At 35.6% G+C, this 21,196-nt stretch overlaps 1 protein-coding gene across 1 annotated transcript; it reads right to left on the minus strand.

Moving 5' to 3' along the window:
* Positions 1-11,563: 11,563 nt before the first annotated feature.
* LOC110690444 (C-factor-like) lies at positions 11,564-20,679 on the minus strand. Its single transcript, XM_021867280.1, has 6 exons — positions 20,193-20,679; positions 15,491-15,643; positions 14,521-14,614; positions 14,333-14,415; positions 13,707-13,860; positions 11,564-12,222 (listed from the first exon to the last, which is right to left on the minus strand). Exons 1-6 carry the CDS (start codon positions 20,331-20,333, stop codon positions 11,987-11,989), a joined length of 861 nt encoding a protein of 286 aa, XP_021722972.1. The 5' UTR covers positions 20,334-20,679; the 3' UTR covers positions 11,564-11,986.
* Between the last annotated feature and the right edge of the window lie 517 nt (positions 20,680-21,196).

Genomic DNA, 21,196 nt, shown 5'->3' on the forward strand with positions numbered 1-21,196 from the left:
GAACTTCTTCCGCATATGTTCAACGCCACTGACATCCCTAAATTGAAGGCAACATATAACCCTTACTTCCATCTAAGAGCTTTTGAAACTATAATGAGCATTAAGGGTATCGATAAGAAGGTTTTCCCCTCTCTGTTCCCACTATCTCTTGAAACCGTTTGCCAACAATGGTTCTTCTCCCTTGACAAGGAGAAAACCTCTACCTGGGACTCGATAGTGAATGCTTTCGTTGATAGGTACAAGTGCAATATTCAAGTTGAAACCGACCATAGACAACTTGAGATGCTAAGACAAAAAGAGAATGAAGGCTTTACTTCTTTCTTTAATAAGTGGAGGGAAACTTCCGCCAAGATGATTGAGGTCCCTACTGAAAAGGAGTCTATAAGGATGTTTGTCAAGAATCTCCAAGAAAAGTATTCAAAGCACTTAAAATATCAACACAACTTGAATACTTTCAAGGCCGTCTATGACATAGGTATCGAGATCGAAGACGACCTCGCAAAGCAAAAATCTACTAACAATAGTAACCACGGTGGCTGGAAAGGAAAGAAGAACGACAATCCTTCTTCTTCCGAAAACGCCCACTCTAGCAATAATGTTAGTACCTTTGACCATAATGACGTCTTAGCCATTGACAATCAAGGATCTAAAAGGAAACCCAGGCGAGAGTTCACACCCATTGGAATGACCTACGATGCTGCTTTCGATCGTCTATATGATCGAGGATTAATCAAACCTATTGGCCCTACCGAGGATCCAACACCAGAAAATCTATCTTCGAGATGGAATCCAAACTCCTATTGCAAGTACCATCGAGGAAACGGTCATACTACTAATTAATGCTACAGGTTTCAAAACCTCATTCAAGATCGGAAAATAAGATCCCATTGCCTCTAGCTAGCGAGAAGACTGGATGATGACGAAGCAAACAATACAAGATAGAGGCGAGCTTCAACGACAAGATTTCGTGACCTCTTTTTTTCTATTTCTTTTTTATTTTACCCTCTCCCCAATAAGTCTAGCATAGGCACCTTTCTTTTCCTTTAGATTTATTTTATAAGATCATTATTTATTTTCTTTTAATAAAATGAGCATTTATTTCCTTATATATGATCATTTCATTACATTGCATTCAAAAAAAAAAAAAAAAAAGAAAAAAAAATCCATGTCGAATTAAGCACAAGGTATACCAATGATTTGAGGCACCCCTTGTAGCCACATCATATCTCCTTTCGCCTTTCTAATTTACAAATCCTTTCTTCATAAACCACTTTGAGTCTCGTCTAACGATAGACCTTTTTTTTTCATCCTACATCTATCTAACCTTGGGATGGGATGGTGTGTAACTTATGCAATTCTAAAAAGCTTGAGTGATTTCAAAAGATCAAAATAAATAGCAAAAATAAGCATAAGCAAAAAATAAATAAAAGTGTACGAAAGGGCAAGTGTTCCAATGTCTTTGATATGAAAAATATCTTCGATAAGAACACGTCTCAGATTGCGTCTCTTATCGAGTGCTCGGTACCGTGCCTGAGAAACATGAATGCCAAGTGAGTGATAGACCGCATGATCGAGATTGCTCACACTTATAAAAATGAAATAAATGCTAAAGCAAAAGAAAGAGCTAAAAAAAAAGAGTAGAAAACCTCAAGCATAAAAATACAAATATTCAAAAGCGAGGTTGCACACCTTGGGGGCTTATCTAGGGTCTTGAGCCTTTATCCCCTTCTTCTTCTATAACCTTTAGCCTAACCACGTTACAACCCTTAAAAAGACCTTTTGAGGTATACACACTTGTGCGAGGTTCGGCTAGAGCTACGTTCGGCCTGATTCCTAATGGATACGTAGGCAACCTCACATCGAGGTGCGGCCGTAATAAAAATGAATTCATATTCACATTCACACACTTGCACCATGATCATATAAAGGGATTTCCTATGCTCATCCCTATTTACTTAGAGCTAGACTTGGGGGCTTGATCCCTATATCATTAGCTTACCTAGCCTAAGAGTCACCACCATTTGATTCTTCTAAAAATAATATTTTTCCACACACTTAGCTCTTGCGGCCTAACTTTAGTGTCACTTTCACACACTGCACAGATACATGACCAAATATACTTTCCCTTAGGAACCCTTTGTCATGAAATCTTAACGCTGAAGCGTGCTTCGTCAAAATCAATCATTATCGTCAATGCATCACGAAGCATGAAGTATTTAGCCTTCGTGCCTAAGTTATCCAAATGCTTTCATTATTGAGTCAACAGTTGAGATAGCTTAGGATAAATTAATCCTTGCACCTTGAGAGATAGTATCAAACAACATTTGACTAAGCTCATTCAACATGCATCTTCAAACTTTTGATTTTCTTTTTCACGTCTTTCTTTTTCGGGAGAAAGTCGGTACCCTCCACAAAATTGACGGAAATTTTTTGCTTTTTTTGCATTTTTCGAGTCGCACGATCACATTACAATGCACACACGAGTCATGTACACATTGAGTCATGTCGTGCCATATCACTTTGATTTGAGTCTAACACATGTGTCATTACACTTCGAGTCGAGTCAACCTCGAGTCAGTCAATCAGCGAGTCAAGTTTATACCTTGAGTCGTGTCAAGTCGATGAGTCAAGCAACATTAAACCTTAGGTCAACCCTAAGATAATTAAAAAGATTGGCAAAGTTCTATAGTCAAAATAAATACAGGTGCAGCAGAATAGGGAGGACCCTACTCCAATTCCTGACGCTAGAAATATCTTAGCAACGACAGAGCTCGAAGCCTCTCAGAATGGTGATTTCGACCTCATGCAGCAATTTCGGGTTCCTTGGTACGCCAGTTAGCCCCTCTAAGCAATTTGACATGATTAGTAGTCGGCTCGATTACAATCGTAGTAAGTGATCGACCTGACGAAAGATCGTCTCACTTAGCTTAAGCGCCTAAAACACTGGCTCGTTACAATCAGTTCAAAAGCAAGCACTTAAACGACAATATCTCCAAATATGGATTGTCGCGAATTCTTATTAAACGACAAAGTTTTCCAAAAAAATTGGACTGTCATCCCCAACTGACAATATTTCCAAAAATGGATTGTCGTGCATCTTCTTCAACGACAATTTTTCCAAGATTGGATTGTCATCGCTGGCAAGTTTTCCAAAATTGGATTGTCATACACCTAGTTCCCTATAGCAAAATTTCCCAAAGGATTGTTGTAGGTTTCTATTCATCATAAATATCGGCAAAAGTTCCTCAACGTGGATTGTCATTCATTTCAGTAAGTGGCAAATTTTCCCGAAGTGGATTGTCGGTCGACTCTTTTTTGCAAATGTTCCAAGATGCGGATTGTCAATAGTGGCAATATTTCCCCAAAAGGATTGTCGCATAGCGTTGGCAAATTTCCAAGGTGGATTGCTTTCAAGAGTTATATTCCAAGATGTAGATTGTCGATCGTAGCAAAGTTCTTATGAAAGATTGTTACGAAGCATTGGAAACTTTTCCAAAAATTGGATTTTGGCAAATTTTCCGAGGTACGGATTGTCGCTTCATCGTGACAATATTTCCAAGGATGGATTGTTACGAGGCATTGACAACTTTCCCTAAATCGGATTGTCATACATCATACAAGAGGATTGTCGTCACAGCAAAAGCACCGACATACTGGTTCACAAGCAGCAAAGCGCCGACGTACTGGCATAGAAAATACTAAAAAGCAGTGATCTTTTCGAAGACTATCACAGCGGGAAAAAGAAGCTCTTTGTTCAGAACGTCAAAGCAGCAAGGTGGCATTCCCTAGATTGTGGACAGTTGTCACAAACAACTGAAGGTAATTTCGGGCGAAGTTGTCTTCGATCATATTCCCTTAGGCATGGAAGATGATCATAATGCGGATGAGGATTATTTCAAGAGAAATAATCTTCGATGATGTTCCCTAGGATGTGGAATATTATCATTACGGAGAGGATAGTTGCAGGAGAAGCAATTTTCCAAATTGGAAGCAGTTACGGGCGTAGCAGTTTTAAAGTAGGATGACATTCTCTAGCTTGTAGAAGGTCATCAAAGCAACAGAACAGTAGCAAATCGGTTACTTTCAGAGACGTGTACTCAACGATGCAAGATACGTGTTTCTTAGCTCTTCAATCAGTTTAACTAACGCTAGTTTTGCAGGTAACGGCGTTATAAGGTTGAGTTAGGATCGCAGAACGTTCTGAATCATTCTCCGTCCCTATCGATACTTTGACTTCCTTTTTCGAAACTTGCGTTTCTCCAAACTCAGTCAAAGTGGGGGCTTCTGTAGACACCCATTTGTGTCTCCCCAAAACCAAACCCAGTGATGAGTACCTTTCACGTCGAATCATAATCGAATGAAACGAAAGTGTGGAAAGGTCTAGTGTTGCGGAAAGTTTTATTTCTTTTCTCTTCTCCCTGTTTTTGAAAACTGTGCCTGCTGCAATATGATGAGAGGCTATTCCTCCTGGAACAAAAGGGTCAAAACCTTCCACGGCCCATGCGGGACTTACAGGTTGTACTTTTCCAGTTAGTCCAGTGATTGAAAGGGGGACGCCAAAAGGGAAGGTCGGACACAAAGGAGCGTCTTCAATAAGACCCGATCGATTTCTGTCAACGCCAGCTGTTCAGACGTTTATTTGCCAGTTTTCCGCATGTTAATACCTTCGGTCCTGCATTTCATCGGTATTGTATTGCTGCTACCTAAGTAAGATGTCATAGGCCTAAGAATAAGCGCTTGAGGCCGAATCCTTGGATAGGTTTGGAAGTGGAAAAAGACTAGAAGCGACTTTATTTTAAAAAAACAGCTAATCCAGTTTGGTTGGTCCATGATATGTGTCCAATAATGGTGTAGTTGGATGGGGCTTGCAAAGAACTTTCCAACGATATATTATGAGCCCAATTCCGATGAATATTGAGGAAGTTATGGCCAATTTACTAAAGTGGGCCCGGTTTGAGCTTTATGTACGGCCCAATGATCTAGGGGAGGGCGTAATATGATTTATCATTCCTAATGCAATTAGGAATGGTTTTAGTCTTCTAGAATATTCTAGAAGGTTCTTTTCATTCCTAATTCAATTAGGACTTTTTAGGGTTTTAATCAAGATCAAATAGCATTTTCGAAGAAATTATATTATTTTATCTTCCAATACGGTAAACTTATGGGATTTTCAAAAACGCGTTGAAATCCAGTTTGGCGTCCAACCCCAGGCCTTGGCGCCTGGAACCAGGCTTGGCGCCAGACGCTAGCCATTGGCGCCTGGCGCTAGCCACTGGTGCCTGGCGCCAGTTAGCTAGGGTTGGCGCCAATACTGTTTTGCGATCTACAGACTCTGTTTTGTTAAATTATCTTTTTTGGCTCATTTTCTCTATAAATATCGTATTAAAAACTCCGTTTTCATTCATCATCTACATCTATCATTCATCAACTCTCTTCATTCACGAATTCTCATCAACAATTAGTTTTAATCAACTTTCATCAACAATCAAGTATTCTTTAGCATTCAATTCTTTCTTGCTTTTTCATACAAAATTCCGCATTCACAAGATCTAGAAACACCTAGCCATATTCGAAGTTGCCTTCGCTCTAGACGTGAAAGGTTTTAATTTCTGAGGGTTTGGTCCCAAATCTCTCTTTCAATTATTTAATTTAATTGTTTTGATTATTAATTTCCTTGAAGTTACTAACGTGTGTATTTTGTTATTAGAAAGAGGTACGAGGCATCAAAGTAAGTACTTTATTGGTTTTAATTGCTATTATGAAGTAGAAATCATGTTTATATTGTTTTTATGATATTCCTAGTATCATGTCTAGGGTATTTTTAATATATAATATGATTCCTGCGATGCTTCCTATGTTCTTCCAAATATTTATGACTGCTAGTATCATGTTAGGGTTAAAGATTTAATTTTTATTGCTTAGTGACATGCTAGGTTTTGTTATTAATCTTGTTAGTATCATGCCTAGGATCTTGCTATTTTTATTATGCTTTAATATTAACATGAACATGATTATGAATATAATTGTTATAATTTTTTATTATTTTGATGATGATTATTTTATCTATGATGATTATTATTATGATTATAATTATTATTCATTATTGATTATTTATTATGTTGCTTGATATTTTATATTTATTGCTTGATCACCTTTATTGCATGTTAAAGGGAATTGGTACTTGCAACCACGCTTAATAAGATAATTAATAATCTTGTTAGGTTAACTGTGATTATAATTCAAGTGATCGCCAATGATAGATTTATTTGTGCATTAATATTCAACCAACATAGATTAAACAGGTTTAGGATTAATCCTATTGATTGCATGTTAATCAGAAAGCGCACATGAATACGAGCAGAATAAAGTAGAGGCCTATTATTAGGGCAGGTTCAATCTCTTTTAGGTTGGATTTGTACCTTCATCCCCGAACCCTTATTTGGTTCATGACCTTATGGAGTTGACGATCTCTTGGATTGTTAAGGGGTGTAACCTTCATCCTATGAACGGTTTACAAGTTCCTTAAAAACTTGTTGGCGACTCTTTTGCTCTATCTTCTTCCCTTTTGGACGCCACCGTACTTTAGTGTATGATCACAGTGGGGTTCAAGCTAGTGGATTTTAAAGGCTTGAAATTATTCCCTACAGTAGGCCCTTCTCTTTTTGTATTTGCATCCTTCAAAGATGACTCTCTCTTTTGTTCATTCTTTGGCTTACCGGAAATTTTTACTAGAGCAGATGTGGTGGAGACTGCCAATGACTCTTTTGTAGATTTCTTGTTGGTCTTTTCCGTCTTCCTGAAATTATTTTTCTCTTTCCTGACGAAATCTGAAGAACTTGTACCACGGCTTGAGATGCTTATCTCCATGTCGTGGGCTCGAGTTGCTAGCTCTTGAAAGGACCTTGGTTATATCCCCTGTAGGATGTACAACAGATCCCACTTCATCCCTTGGATACACATTTCAACAACAAAGGTTTCTGATAGGCGGTCTTTGCATTCTAGACTTAAAGCTCTCCATCGACTGATGTAGTCCAGAACTGGTTCATCTTCCCATTGTTCAGTCTTGGTTAATTCGGTCATGCTGACTATGCGTCGTGTATAGTAGAATCTCTTCTTGAACTCCTCCTCCATATCATCCCAACTATCGATGGACTCTCGAGGGAGATCAGTGTACCAATCGAACGCAATTCCCTTAAGGGAACGAACGAATTGTTTGACAAGCAAGTCTCCTACCGTTCCAGCGTTTTTGCATGTTTCAATAAAATGAGCGATGTGCTGCTTGGGATTGCCTTTCCCATCGAATTGCTGGAATTTTGGGGGTTGATAGCCTTTAGGCATCTTCAATTTGCTGATTCTCTTGCTATATGGCTTCTCGTACAACTTCTTGTCACGAGAACCTTCTCCTAGTTGGTTCTTGATAGCGTTTGCTATCATATCTTGGATCTTGTGGATGGTGAATATGGACTCGCTTTTAGCACTTGATTCGGAACTCTCTCCATCAAAGTCTACTTCTTCCTCTTCCAAATCGCTTGCTCCCTTTGGATGTTTTCCAAGCTTTTTGTTTAAAGCAGAGATCTTCTCATTTTGTTGCTTGATCTGCTCGTCTTTTTCTTCTCCATCCTTCATTAACTTTTGAAGGAGGCCCTTCAATTCGACAAGTTGTTCCTCGACGGTCTTGGATTCAATCACCATAACTGCAGCAATAGTTGTTTGTGATGATTGAGAAAACTCAATCATATCAGATGTTCGTCGTGGAGTTGAAGGAGATGAGGCACAACTGCTTTCTTGATCTCCTTCGTCGAATGCATCGAAAAGCGGGCTGGTATGGATAACCAACTTCTCGGATCTGGCAGGTGGAGTCCTCTTTGAGTCGTGTGTAGAGGCGGAAGGTTCACCTTCAGGAGGAGGGAATGAGCCGAACACCGGAATCTCATGAGAAGTACAGAAAAGGCTTGGTGGAAGCGACAAATTTGAGGAGGAACGTCCACAAGATCTCGTGCATGGCTTAGTAGGGATGATAGCAGTTCGAAGTCTTGCGGCAGCTTCCTGAAATTCGGCCCTCCTCTTCATTCCTCTAGTGCGCAAGCCGTCGTCCATGAACAGTGCAGCCAACTCCGCAGCCCTTTGCTGGGCGGAGGTGAGATCCTTGGCGGCGGATTGAGAGGTGTTGTTGTTTGAAGCCATTGTTGAAGACTTGACGTAAAAAAGGAGATGAGTGGTAGAGATTGTCCCACCGAGCGTGCCAAAAATTTGTAAACACAAATTTTGAGTCTGCGAAATAGTCAAAATAAATGCAACAAATATAACTTTTATTAATATAACAAATTTGAGTACAATCTCTAATGTAATCCACTGATTCGATTTTCACGCTACGTCGTCAAATGGCTCGATTTGTTGTATTTGAAACTGGAATTCCTTAATAGAGGGCCGAAAAGGCTTGATCTCAATCAAGGTTGGTCTTCTAGAATGGAACGGCACGTCTGGTGCTTGTTGTTCTTCTTCTAGCTCTTGAGATTGGTTTTTTTTAGAGAAGTTTAGAGAGGGTTTTTTTTAGTAGAGAGGTTTTTTTTCTGGATTTTTCATGTGTGTGAAAATGAGGGAGGAGAGTTCTAATTTTTCATGTGTGTGAAATGAGGGAGGAGAGTTTTATTTATAGAGTTCTCCCAAGCTAGGGTTTCAAGATGACCACTAAATGCGCCTCATATCCATTTCCACCTCATTTCATAAATGACCCATTTAAATTAAATCAAATCCATTTTGTTGGACTTTATCATTAATTAAATGAGTTTAACTAAAATAAATAATACGGGCTAAAATAACCCATATTAATTATGTAATCAATATATTCAAGTCAACAATTTGACTTTGACCCGAACAATGTGTAACGACACTTGATAAAATTTCTGTGGCTACAGGGGGGTTTTCGTTTGTTTGCATTAACTTTCTATGGCATGTATGCATTATGCCTTGAGCATGTGAATCTTCTGAGGTCAAATCTTTATTTCTGTTTTCTGTATCTTTTAACCAGGTAGAAGTTCCCGTCAGTCATGTTTTATTCCGTTAACATGTTTTTTTTTTTTTTTTTTTTTTTTTTTTTTTTTTTTTTTTTGGGTGGGTTTTAATTATGTTTTTGAGTTTTGCATGCCCGTCTTCTTCTTTCTTTCAATAGAAATTTGCGGTTCCCTCTACCATCTTGTATGTTGTATACTTAGCTTTTCATTTAGGCTATTAACAACTTATTCCTTGTTAGTTAATGCTGTTTCTATCTCCTATCAAGTTAATGTGTAGATGATGTTTCCGAGTTTTAATTCCCGAGACGAGGAAAAAAAACCACTTAGTGCTTATGTAGGATCCTTGCTGGCCTGGTGTTGATGCAGTAGTGAGACTCTGTGCAGCTGGTGATTTGAAGGTACAACATTTTATGCAATATTTGTTTGTAGTAAAGTATTTTCTGTGAGCTTAAATGTAAGTCAAGTTAGGTATATTGTGAGAGATCAGCAGATTCAATTCACTGGACTTTTTTATAAGCAAGAGACGAGGAGGAACATCCCTCTCCAATGTCCCCCAACTGGGGAGCTAAAACAAGCAGCAAGATGGGTAACAGTTTTTGAGCTAGCTAAAAGGATTCCTTATTCTATGAGAAATTTTGATGGTAAAATAATGGTTTAGTGTTTATGATAAAAAAAGATGCCTAGAATTTTGCCTTTCTCAGCCTAAGGGTTTTAGATCATCAATTCACTATTTTATTTTATTTTATATTTTTTTTATAGTTTGCTTGTTTTCAGTTAATTTTTGATGAAACATAATTCATGGGTATGATCATTGAACAATTTGTCGTATAATTATTTTTAGCATAATATTGTTCATGTATCTTACTTTCTTAGGATATTGCTATTATATAAGGTTTTGCTGATTTGGATGATGAAGTATGCTGCCAGCTGCTTCCTGATGATCATGAAAATTATGTTTTTAATTGTGCTATCTTGATAATCATCATTAATCAATCACATTGATTGGCCCCTATGTCACATAAATTTTCATCTTTTTCTTTGATAATTTGAAAGATCATTTTTGTGATTTGTTTTGGATTTTTGTGTTTACAATTTGTTATGTGTTTGCTTAATCAACTCTTTTGTGCAACAGACTTTATAGAATAAGCCTTGGGTTTTGATTGATTTTTGACGTGATTCAGTTTGGGTGGTGTTGATAGTAGCATTGAATTGAAGACTCCTCTGGTATGTTCTCCTTGATATGTTGCAGAAGAGGCAGATTATAGACTCGGTGGATATCGGGTGCCTTTCATCCCTAGAACTGTGAGGTCTGCTAGGGTAAATTCACTTCCTTTTGATTATCTGTTGTGTTGAGATTTTGTAATTCATATGAACTTGCATTATAGAAGAGACGCTTGATTTGAGAAAAATCTGTGGACAATCAATTGTGTGCATTTGATTTATTGGCTACTGTTGCTGGGAAATTACTCGAGGAAGAGAGTTCTTAGAATCTGCCAATCAAGAATGATCAGCTAGGCGTTGATCCAGATGTATGCAGGACAAGATGAAGCCAATCAGTGTCTGAAAGATAAGCATTGAGATAAAGGGAGCAATGAAGTTGCACCCCTTAATTTGGATCTTGGATTAAAGGTAACAGGACCAAGATTGCAATGATGCGTCTCCAGCCCCGAATTCTGTGATCACTTCGTCTCACTGGCCGGAGAAGGATGCTTTTTTTGTTAAGATGGATACGAATGATGACATGAGTGATTTCAGTAGCTAGTCCAGGAACACAGTAGGATTTTCTCCTGCTCACACCGATTCTTGTGTTTTGAAAGTGAATGAATCTATGGAAGAACGTGATGGCAAAGGAGAGAGATTGTCTGGCCATGGGCTATTTTTCAATGGCAACACTACCTAGCAAAATGAAACCTGCTAGGTTGCCTGCCCGTATAGGTGATCATAGAATAAGTAAGTTGTTGGCATTCAAGCATTCGAGATTAGCTTCAAAAGTAAAAGGACAGTGATATTCTATTACTGGTAAACTATTGCTCCTTGGTTGTTTTTTGTGTTATCTATTTTTTCTTTCATCATTTGACTGTTTGAAGGCTGATGATGATTTATTAATTTTGCAGGATTACACAGCATTTTCCACAAGAAGAGGACTGGTTATAAGCGCCAGAGATCTCAAAGGATCTATCCTGTATTCCTGTTGATGAGGAAGTTCTATCACTAATTCACTATAGCTCTTTATTGGATTCTGATGGAGATTATGGATGTATTGGTGTGTGATTTTCTTGATAGACCTATTGATCAAATCATCTGTGCATTCGGTGTAGTCAAGCATAGAGTCATGGGCTCATGGCTTCTGGTTTATGTGTTGTTTCCTATCCATTAATGTGTCAAATTGCTGCTAATTGTACATCCTCTTGTATTTAACTATCATATATAATGAATGCCTTATAAATGAATTAAGATTTGTTATGTATTATCTATGTTAATTAAAGAACCTTGTATATAATTGTTCAGTGAATACAACATATAATTATCATAGATTTATTGATTAACTCGCAACAAACATGCATCAAAAGTGTTTTTATTAAAAAAATATTTGCTAATAGCGTACGCACCTATGATTAGATAAAAATCGTACAATTTTAAAGGTATGATCTGTAATACAACTACAAAAATAGAAAAAATTATTAATTATTTAACTGCTCTTGCATGACCACTCAGCTTATTTTGAGGAGCAGGAGGTATATACGTAGTAACATGAATTGCAGCACCAAAATAACTCCAGTACTACATTCAGCATTATTTGACAGCAGTAATATACATCAGTTATCTACCTGTATCGGCTGTATGACTTTCACTTGTTTTCTAACTGTTCGTACCATGAAGAATTCAGAATGATTTTATCATTGGCAAACAAATTATTTGAATATCAATGAAGTGATATGTCTTGAAATCTTAATGGAATCCAAGACCATCAAACATCACCAAGGAATTTCTTGACCATCCCAAGCAAAAAACTTCCCGTTATCATGAATCTTAGCACCATCGATGATGCTTAAGAGCTTATTCACAGAAAACTCTTTGGTGAATTGCTTGTCCTTTGGAACATTTCTCTGAAAAGGCTGAGATAGATCAGTATCAACTGTGCCAGGATGCAGCAAGAGGCAAATAATTGGATCCTTCTTACGAGCAAATTCCACTGAAGCTGTTTTTGTCACTGCAGATGCAAGAAGCAAATGTATAAATACCATGAACAGAATAACCAATTGTTTGAATAGGATTAAAAGACAAGACTGCACCGTGGCAGGTCAAGTGCTAGTGTTCCCTCATATTACAAATTCTAATTCCTTCCATCACAATGATATGTACCTACGTATACTGCTACAGAATGTCCAAAAATGTGATCATATTTCTTAAAATATACGGAAATAAATAGAATATAAAAATTGTTAGCCTAGTAAAGGAGATTCCAGTGCATACGTTAGTGAAGAACCCTTTGAATTATGAAATAATACTAGCCTACTAACAATTGCACCATTTTACAAGAAGTATGGGCAGTTTTCACTGTCAAGAAAAAACAAAAGGGCAAGTTAAGCTTAATTTTGCACCCATATAAAGTATATTTTCCTAACAACAATATTTTTTTGTTTAAATTAACACATGTACCAAATGAGCAAGTTAATGGAATCCTGTACAGACTTGCAAGGTCATAATGGAAATGATAACATGTACTGTGAAGAAACTGAAGATGATAAGAACTAGGTTGGTTTTAGCAAGGATAAAGAGATAATGATGTGAAAATTTTCGATTATCCAAAGGAAAAATAAAAAAAAAACATAAAAAAAAAGCAATTTGCAAGAAATCAAGTCTTCCATAAAGGAATAAAGCTTATCAAAGAAAGGTTTTTCTAGCTAAGGAGAAGATCAGCTTAGCAAGAATATTCAATAAAGCCCTACCATAGGGTTGGGATGAGAAATAAGAGTTCCAGGAGGAATGTTGACATATGGTCGTCTTCTCACCTCTATAAAATTTGTGAATCTTTGACAAGCAGAATACACGCCATATTTAATTGATCTATAGCATGACACAGAATACCATGATCATGTATTTTGGAAGTTATTAAAGTCAACAATTTTGCAGCAGAGTTAAGCTTTCGCTGGGAATCAGATGTGAATTTATCACTGTTATAGCAATGGTGAGATGGATCAACAAAATCTGATAAATTACCAGATTCAGAAGACAAGCTTATGGTGTTTACTATGCCGGATGTTATGTAGTCTTGTTCGCAAACGGGTTTGGCAAGGAATGATGGTTTGTTACTTGAGTGGTTTATTTGTTGTACATAATTGTCTCAAGCGATTGTACCATTTTGTTGGTAGAACTTTTTACCACTAAAGTAAAGGGTCCTGCGATCCTGCCTAGGAAGTTTGTCCATAGAAAGCAATATTAACAAGGACAAATGAGAAAAAATTAAACCCGAGTTACTTGAACGCATTTTTCCTCTATATGAGATTTCTGATCCAATTATTTTTCCCTAGTATTCTAGCAGGCAACTTTGGCTTACAATAATATTCATATATACACTTATAAAAATTATGTATATAAACACCTTCATAATTTTAACTGTATGAGTATATGTTTCTAAAAATCAAAAGAATGCAGTCATAAAGCTTTTATAAAGTACTCGTATAATAATCTTACACTGATTCAATGCTGTCTTTGAAGCTCGATATGAATGCCATCCACCTAGATTATTGTCACCGATAGATCCAACTCTGGCGCTCAAATTTGCCACAACAGCAGCATCCCTCGTAGTCCCTATTTTCCCTCCCGACTTAAGCAGGGGCCACATGTGCTGAACAAAAATGGAATTGAAACAAATGACTATATAAGTTCAGCCACACAAATTATTTAACAACATAGAAGATACTTTTTTTAAAAAAAAAAAAAACAATTGCTCGTTTTATACTACTAAATGAATTACTTTTGTCAAAAGAAAACCAAAAAATAGAGGGTGACATCAATTCAACAGATATTACAAGCAAAACATGTGTGTATAATTGAAATTAAACTTATGCTACTTTAACATTGTTTAAAATTAAAAATTTCTTGCATTATTTGAATTAACTAAACTAGATTATAGGCAGTATTGAATACATTATACATGTAAAAGTATAAATATAATAGTTTTTTTTAATAAACAGTACGAATCCTGCTAGAGGCAGGGGAAAATGAAGTACAAATCATTACTCCTAACCAAGGAGACCAGTTACAACTATACAAAAATTACAATTAGGTGTATCTTTGATATCAGTGTTAATGTTTACCTTCATCATTAGCAGAGGACCCACTGCATTAACTTCATATGCAAGCAGTAAGGCATGTTTCTGTACTTTAGTCAATGTCGTTTCTACGTTGGAAATGAAATCAGTGAAGGCATCAGCATGTTGTTCATGCATGTTTAAAACTTTCTACATCAACATTCCAAATTTGAAATTCATCAAAAAAAAAATACCTGGTTGTAACAAATTGGGTATAGACAGAATTCCAGATGTATTGAGAAGAAGATTCAAATAACCATATGTTTCGCTCACAGAAGTTGCTGCAGCCTGAAAGATATATCGAAAAAGTATATTTTCTTTTCAGTCTTCATCAGCCATGCATGTCATTTTCACCAATTCCAAAGAATATATAAACCTTCCTAAGGGAAGAAGGCTAGTTATATCACGTAGGTTTTACCACATTGAAACTACAAGGCAGACTGTCCATCCAACATAAGTCGGAGAATAGATGGCTGAAATAGAGTTCTTTAAGTCTATCTATTATTGTCAAAATAAACCATATCTGATGCAATGATTTTGTAATTTAGTACATTTAGTAGAGGGAAGCAAATGACCGACACCTAAGAGGCTTAGAATACAAAAACAAAAACAAAAAAAATCAAACAAAATACTGGGAATAATCTCCAACTACAGGCAGCTTGGGCCATTTACAATCATTGACAAAAACTTGGAACCATGATAAAATATAGCACAAAGTTGACCAGCTTTAACACAGCTATCAAGAATTCAAGATAGCTGTTGTTGAAAGTAAAGAAGGGAACCTTTTGTGATTCTTCACAAAAAAAAAAAAAAAAAAAAAAAAAAAAAAAAAAAAAACCTTTTGTGAAGTGCAGAAAGTGGGCAAGTTAGTGTTGTATTTCTGATAGAGCCAAGTTTGTATGAATGGTTGTCGACGTTCCAAAGTGTTTAGATCATTGGAGGAGACTTTTATTTTTATTTATTTTTTTTTTTTTATTTTTTATTTTTTTTTTTTTTTTTTTTTTTTGTATATACTATGTATAAAAATTCCCAAAACTTGATACTCCATAATGAACCAAGTAATTTTTCCTTGCGGAAAAAACAGCTCAAAAGTAGATAGGTAAACTAATGCTGACACCCATTGGGACATCAGGAAATACTAATAAATAAGCAGGTGTTCCAAACCTCAATGGTGTCTTCATCTGTCACGTCGACTTTCAGAAGTTTAAGCCGATCAGAGTATTGATTTTTCAGATCCTGCAGCCCAGTAGATTGATCAGGATTTCGACATGTAGCAAGAACATGCCCTTTCTGGTCCCTACCCAGAAGCTGTTTTACCTGTAAAGTCAATCATCTGGTCAGTACAGTGATGCAATACAAAGTGATTATTCAAATCCATCATGCTACAGGGGTTCCACAATCTAAGATTTTTAATAAGACAGACAAAATACACATATAGCAATATGAGGTAGCAATATTACCAGCAAATAATGAGTCAGAGGGGGCACAGTTCAGAATTTGGAATGAATTTCTTTAAGATAATTAAGGAAACAGCCTTATTATCAAAATACTTAAATTTATAGTTGTAATGAACTGACTTAAGGGAAAGTATTATGGGTATTTTAGTATGTTAGTAGTTATCAAGTGTAGTATGGGCAATTTGGGAAATCTAGTATTATTATGTAAGTAGTTTGTAACCTTAGTATAAATGGAGAGAGGGTAGAAAGAAGAAGGTAGGCAGAAATTTGTATGGAAGGGAAACCTTAGAGAGTCATGGCCTAAAGCCATTTTGAGAGTGATAGCCTAAAGCTATTAACCTATCTTTTGTAACCTTTTGGCCTTTATCAATCAAATTCAAGCTTTAATCTTTATTTGCTTGCACTATTAAATCAGAATTATAAACTCAGAAAATCACAATAGTCTGTGATATATAACATTCATAATGCGTCATACAGTTGTTCCGTCATAGGAGAAATGAGAGTGAACTCTAAACAGTTGTTCCATCATAGTGTTTGAGTACCTTGCTATCTTCACCAAAAATTAGCACATATAAAAAAAATGGCATACAGGAAGTATAATCTTTAGGGCTCAACAAAATGTAGCTCAGAAGATAATGGCATCTAAGAAGTTTGATATCTGTAGGGCTCAAGATATCAGGATTCAGGACATATCTACCTGGGGTGAAAGACTGAAAGTAGCCTGGTGATCTTTGTCATTCTCATTGCACTGGTATCTTGCTCAACTGCTTTCTCTCAGATAAGAAGACATTCATTTTTAGTTCCCGAGAGAGATTTCTCTAGGTTCCCTTGGTTCAGTGACATTATCTTCTCACATCAGGATATTGTTATGTATGTGTTTTACAGAAAACAGCGAAGAAATTCTCAAATTCTTCAGGATTTAGGGAGACAAGATAAGGCTTGATAAATATGAATGTACATCTGCTGTAACATGATTATAAAGGAACGCATAGACATGTAGTCATGTAGTTATGCGGACTTCATAAACTCTCATTACCCGGAATTGCATAGCAAATCAGCTAGGATAGTTCATGCACAGTTGGCCAATAGTGATAGTGTGTTGAGCTAATGCTCATCATATTAGCACTGCTACTCAGACAATTCTGAATTCCCTCCATTACCCCCCCCCCAACACACACACACTGACATTGATAATTGAAACTACTGTATATAGTGATGTGTATGCAAGTAACAAATTGAAATTGATAACTGAACCTTATCAGCTTTGACACTTTTTCATCGCTAAATTTAAAAGGCTAAAAATATGGTACTTACATAAGTTACATAACTACTTATCTAAGCAACTATCCAAAGTATGATTTAACAATTTGTTATCAAATTACCCTGCTTTGACCGTGAAAGTCAAATAAAAAATTAATTAAAATCACAAGTAGTAGTACTGCTCAAGGTCTTCAGTATCATTCAGCAATCATACAAATAATGGATTAAAATATGTTGTTACCCCAAAAGGATCCTGTCAAAGGTAGAGAGAGGGATGCGTATAATTGTAACTATATGATGACATTGTCGCCAGACGAACTCGAACAGGGATTTACAACTTCACTATAACAATATAACTTTCAATATCCCTTCTTCGTTTGTATTAGTATGCATTCCTTCAACTCAGTTATTTTCCCATGATCCAGTGATTACACATGGGTATAGTGGTTGCAACAATGGGTGACTTCACACAGGGTTTGATCTTTTGACAATTTATGTTCTAAAATGGTATGTCTCCCTCAACATCTTTAGATTGTGCATCAAACATGTGTTCTTCCATCAATAAATTTTATTTACCATTGCAATAACAAGAATTGCTCATTACTGAATTAACTAAGACATAAAATTCTGTTTGAAAAATAACACCTTCATTCACTTTTGCTAGATACTCAACTTCCATAGTTGTAAATGTATGACCTCTTGTGTATAAGCAATGAATATATAACATTTATTTTGGACTAAAAAATAGTTATAACTTTCATACTTTCTTCTTATTTTCTTCATTTGCATAGCTTGGCACCTCCAACTCACATATATGCAAATAATGCAAAAGAATAACAAATTGTTGCATAGAGCTTACGTCTTTCATGTACAATGATCACTACAGACACATCAACTTGCTCTTGATGTTGAACAAGATCAAGAGTGATCTTGGAAGATTAAAGAACATCTTAAAATCAAACACCATCAAACAGCTTAATTATATATGTTAGAGCAGAAGAAACCAATCCTGATTTATAGAACTCTACTGTCCTAAATATATCAGAGTTTATAACATTAGAAATAGTTTTATTTACCTAATTAAACCATTCTAGATTTCTAGGGACATAACTTACACCAGCTTCACTCACTATGTTGGGTTCTTTGGAAACTGCTTCGGCCATAACCAAAGTAATGCAAGGATAACGTGAATTAACATCAATAAAAATAAAGTAAAATATACAAGGAGGTTTGTTGGCTGAGAAATAGTTCTAGAACATTTCTGAATTATCAAAGATTCAATATGGTAATAATACATCAAATACTCCCTCCGTTTTTAAATACTTGTTCCATTTCTCCATGCGCGGAGTTTTAGGAGAAATTGGAGAAAATAATAAAATATGGAGGTAGTGGGGTGGGTGGAAGAATAAAAAATTATATAAAGTAAAAGTAGTGGATAGAATTAGAGGAGTGAGGATATGAAATTAATAAAATATGATTTATGTTTGGTCCACTAGGTGAGAGAAATTAATTAAATATTGTAAAAGCTTTCCAAATAAGGAAATGGAGCAAGTATTTAAAAACGGCCGGAAAAGGAAAGTGGAGCAAGTATTTAAAAACGGAGAGAGTATTCCGTAAGGCAAAAAGAGTATCTTTCCTAACACATGCAAGAATAAGATGGCACGGCTGCAGCATCAACATGTGAAAACATGGAATTTAGATAAGTTTCCAAAGTCACCAAGTCTTAACACCTCCCCCCCCCCCCCCCCCCCCCCCCCCCCCCCCCCCCTCCCTCTCTCCCTCGCTAACATAACTGCCCTAAGGTAAGGTAGATTTGGATGCGTGTCCTCCACTGTTAACTGAAGACACATCAAGTTTCCAAACTCACCAAATCCACCATCAAAGTAAATGAGTGCCAAGTTTCCAAACTCACCAAATCCACCATCATATCCCAATACACAAATGAGACTAATTCACCCATCAAAGTAAATGAGTGCCAAGTTACTGCAAAAAGCAAACACAAACCCAAGGAGCAGTCCAAGAAAGCAAAATTGAACCAATCCAACTCCAAGACAAGCCATAAAACAAAAACTCGTCAAATCAAGAATGTGTCACTTGCATACATATCCCTCTTTTGTGATTCTAAACATGCTGAAAAGAAGGAATGATTCAGATAGAAGGTTGAACCCCTTACCCTACAAATCGCACCACCAAGGCTATTAAGAGGTTGTATTAAACACTCATAAATTCATAATATACTTGTATGTAACACTTGTGGGGGAAATTGATTCATTCTTTAAATCTAACATACAAGTAATCATAATAATTAAGACCAATAACTACAAGAATAATCCTTAACACTGATTTGAACAACCATGTATAATTGTTTTATATTCATTTATTATAAATATAAAAATAAAAAGAGTTTTTCTAAGTTATACCCCTAAACTTCTTCATTTTCTAAGTTGTGCCCATGCTTTTTCAAACGTTTAAGATGTGCCCTCAACCTCACTAATTTTTATTAACAATAACCTTTGACGTTAACAATAACCTTTTTTTATTATTTTATTTTCTGATTTTTTTTTAATTTTTTTAAGTGTTAAACCAATTAGAAACACGTATCAAATAAATAACGTCTCGACATCATTGTCGATAAAATAACTTAACTTTCGTTAATGAATATGACTGTCAAAGGGTATTATTGATAAAATATCGTGAAGTGGAAGACACAACTTATAACTTTGAAAAAACACAGGTACAACTTAGAAATTCAATAACTTGGGGGCATAGCTTAGAAAAACCCAAATTAAAAAAAAAAAAAAAAAAAAAAAAAATCAAAAATTGGCACTAACCCACATTTACTAAAAACATTCACATAGTATTCAACATAATATATCGTACGGAGCTTAAGAGCAATGATGTAGATAGAATTTGATCACGATCACTTGGCAGTTCATGACCAACCCCAACAACGCAACGACATCAACTAATCTAGTTGACATCCACATAACTTACTAAATTAAACAAGTTGAAGGCCTCTTAAAGCTCCTAAATTTCAACCAAAAATTCCAGAAAAATCCAAAACTTGCATTTATATATATGAAAATAAATAAGAAAGAAGAATTAAAGAGATTACAAATAAAATGAGGAAAAATGGAAAAAGTACATACAAATTCAAGGCCAATGCCTCTTGAAGCTCCCTGAACCAATGATACCGACGCTTCCCGATTGAACGAAGAGGAGCAAAATTGCCTTTGTATAAATCGGCACCTTGTTATAAAAATTAAATTAAATTGCATCATTTTCATCATATTACAAACAATTTTGTTTTTATTCACAATTCAAGCTTCCAACACTATTATCTTCCAATTTCTGCCTTCAATATATTAATTTTTTTTCCAAGTTTTGAATTTTTTGCATGAATGTGGGTGAAATCAGAAATACCCAGATGAAAATTCAGAGTTTAGATAAGGTGGGTGGGATATTATTGTTATTATGATGATGAAACAATGCAAATGAAATCATGAAGTATTACTTCCTAAGAAAAATAAAATAAAATAAAAAAAAAAATAAAAATAAATAAATTCATGGAGTACTAAAAACAGGGGAAATTGAGTGATAATGTGAGATGTTATAAATGTGAAGGAAGGAATAGTGATTATGTCACTAGTATAGATGTAGGTTAGTTATATATGAACAACTACATGTCAAAATATACTCTCTTTGTTCCTTATTGATAGTCCTGTCAATTTTTAGTTTCAAAATGATAGTCTCATTTGTTTTTTTTATAAGTACCATTAATTTTAAATTTTAACCAAAATTCCCTCGATTTTGCAACAATATTTGTTCAAATTTAACTTTTTTATGTATTTTTATTACTCTCTCTACTTTTTTGCATACCTAAAGTAAATTTACCTTTTCAATGTACTTTTACTACTCCCTTCGTCCCATAATATAGTTCTTGTTTGTGTTTTTTCACGGCATTAAAAAAATAGGAGGAAAAGTGGATGAAGTATCTTAATTAAAGTAAAAGGTACAATCATAGACAAAAGTTAGATAGAGAAAATGGAAAAAAGTACAATGTATGTGCAAAATTCAAGAGTAATTTAGGAATTACAATGAATAAAGTTAAAAAGGTGAAGGTATAATGGTCTTTACATACTATCCAAAAATA

The sequence above is a fragment of the Chenopodium quinoa genome, unplaced genomic scaffold (genome assembly GCF_001683475.1).
Source record: "Chenopodium quinoa cultivar QQ74 unplaced genomic scaffold, ASM168347v1, whole genome shotgun sequence".
NCBI classification, from domain to species: domain Eukaryota; kingdom Viridiplantae; phylum Streptophyta; class Magnoliopsida; order Caryophyllales; family Amaranthaceae; genus Chenopodium; species Chenopodium quinoa.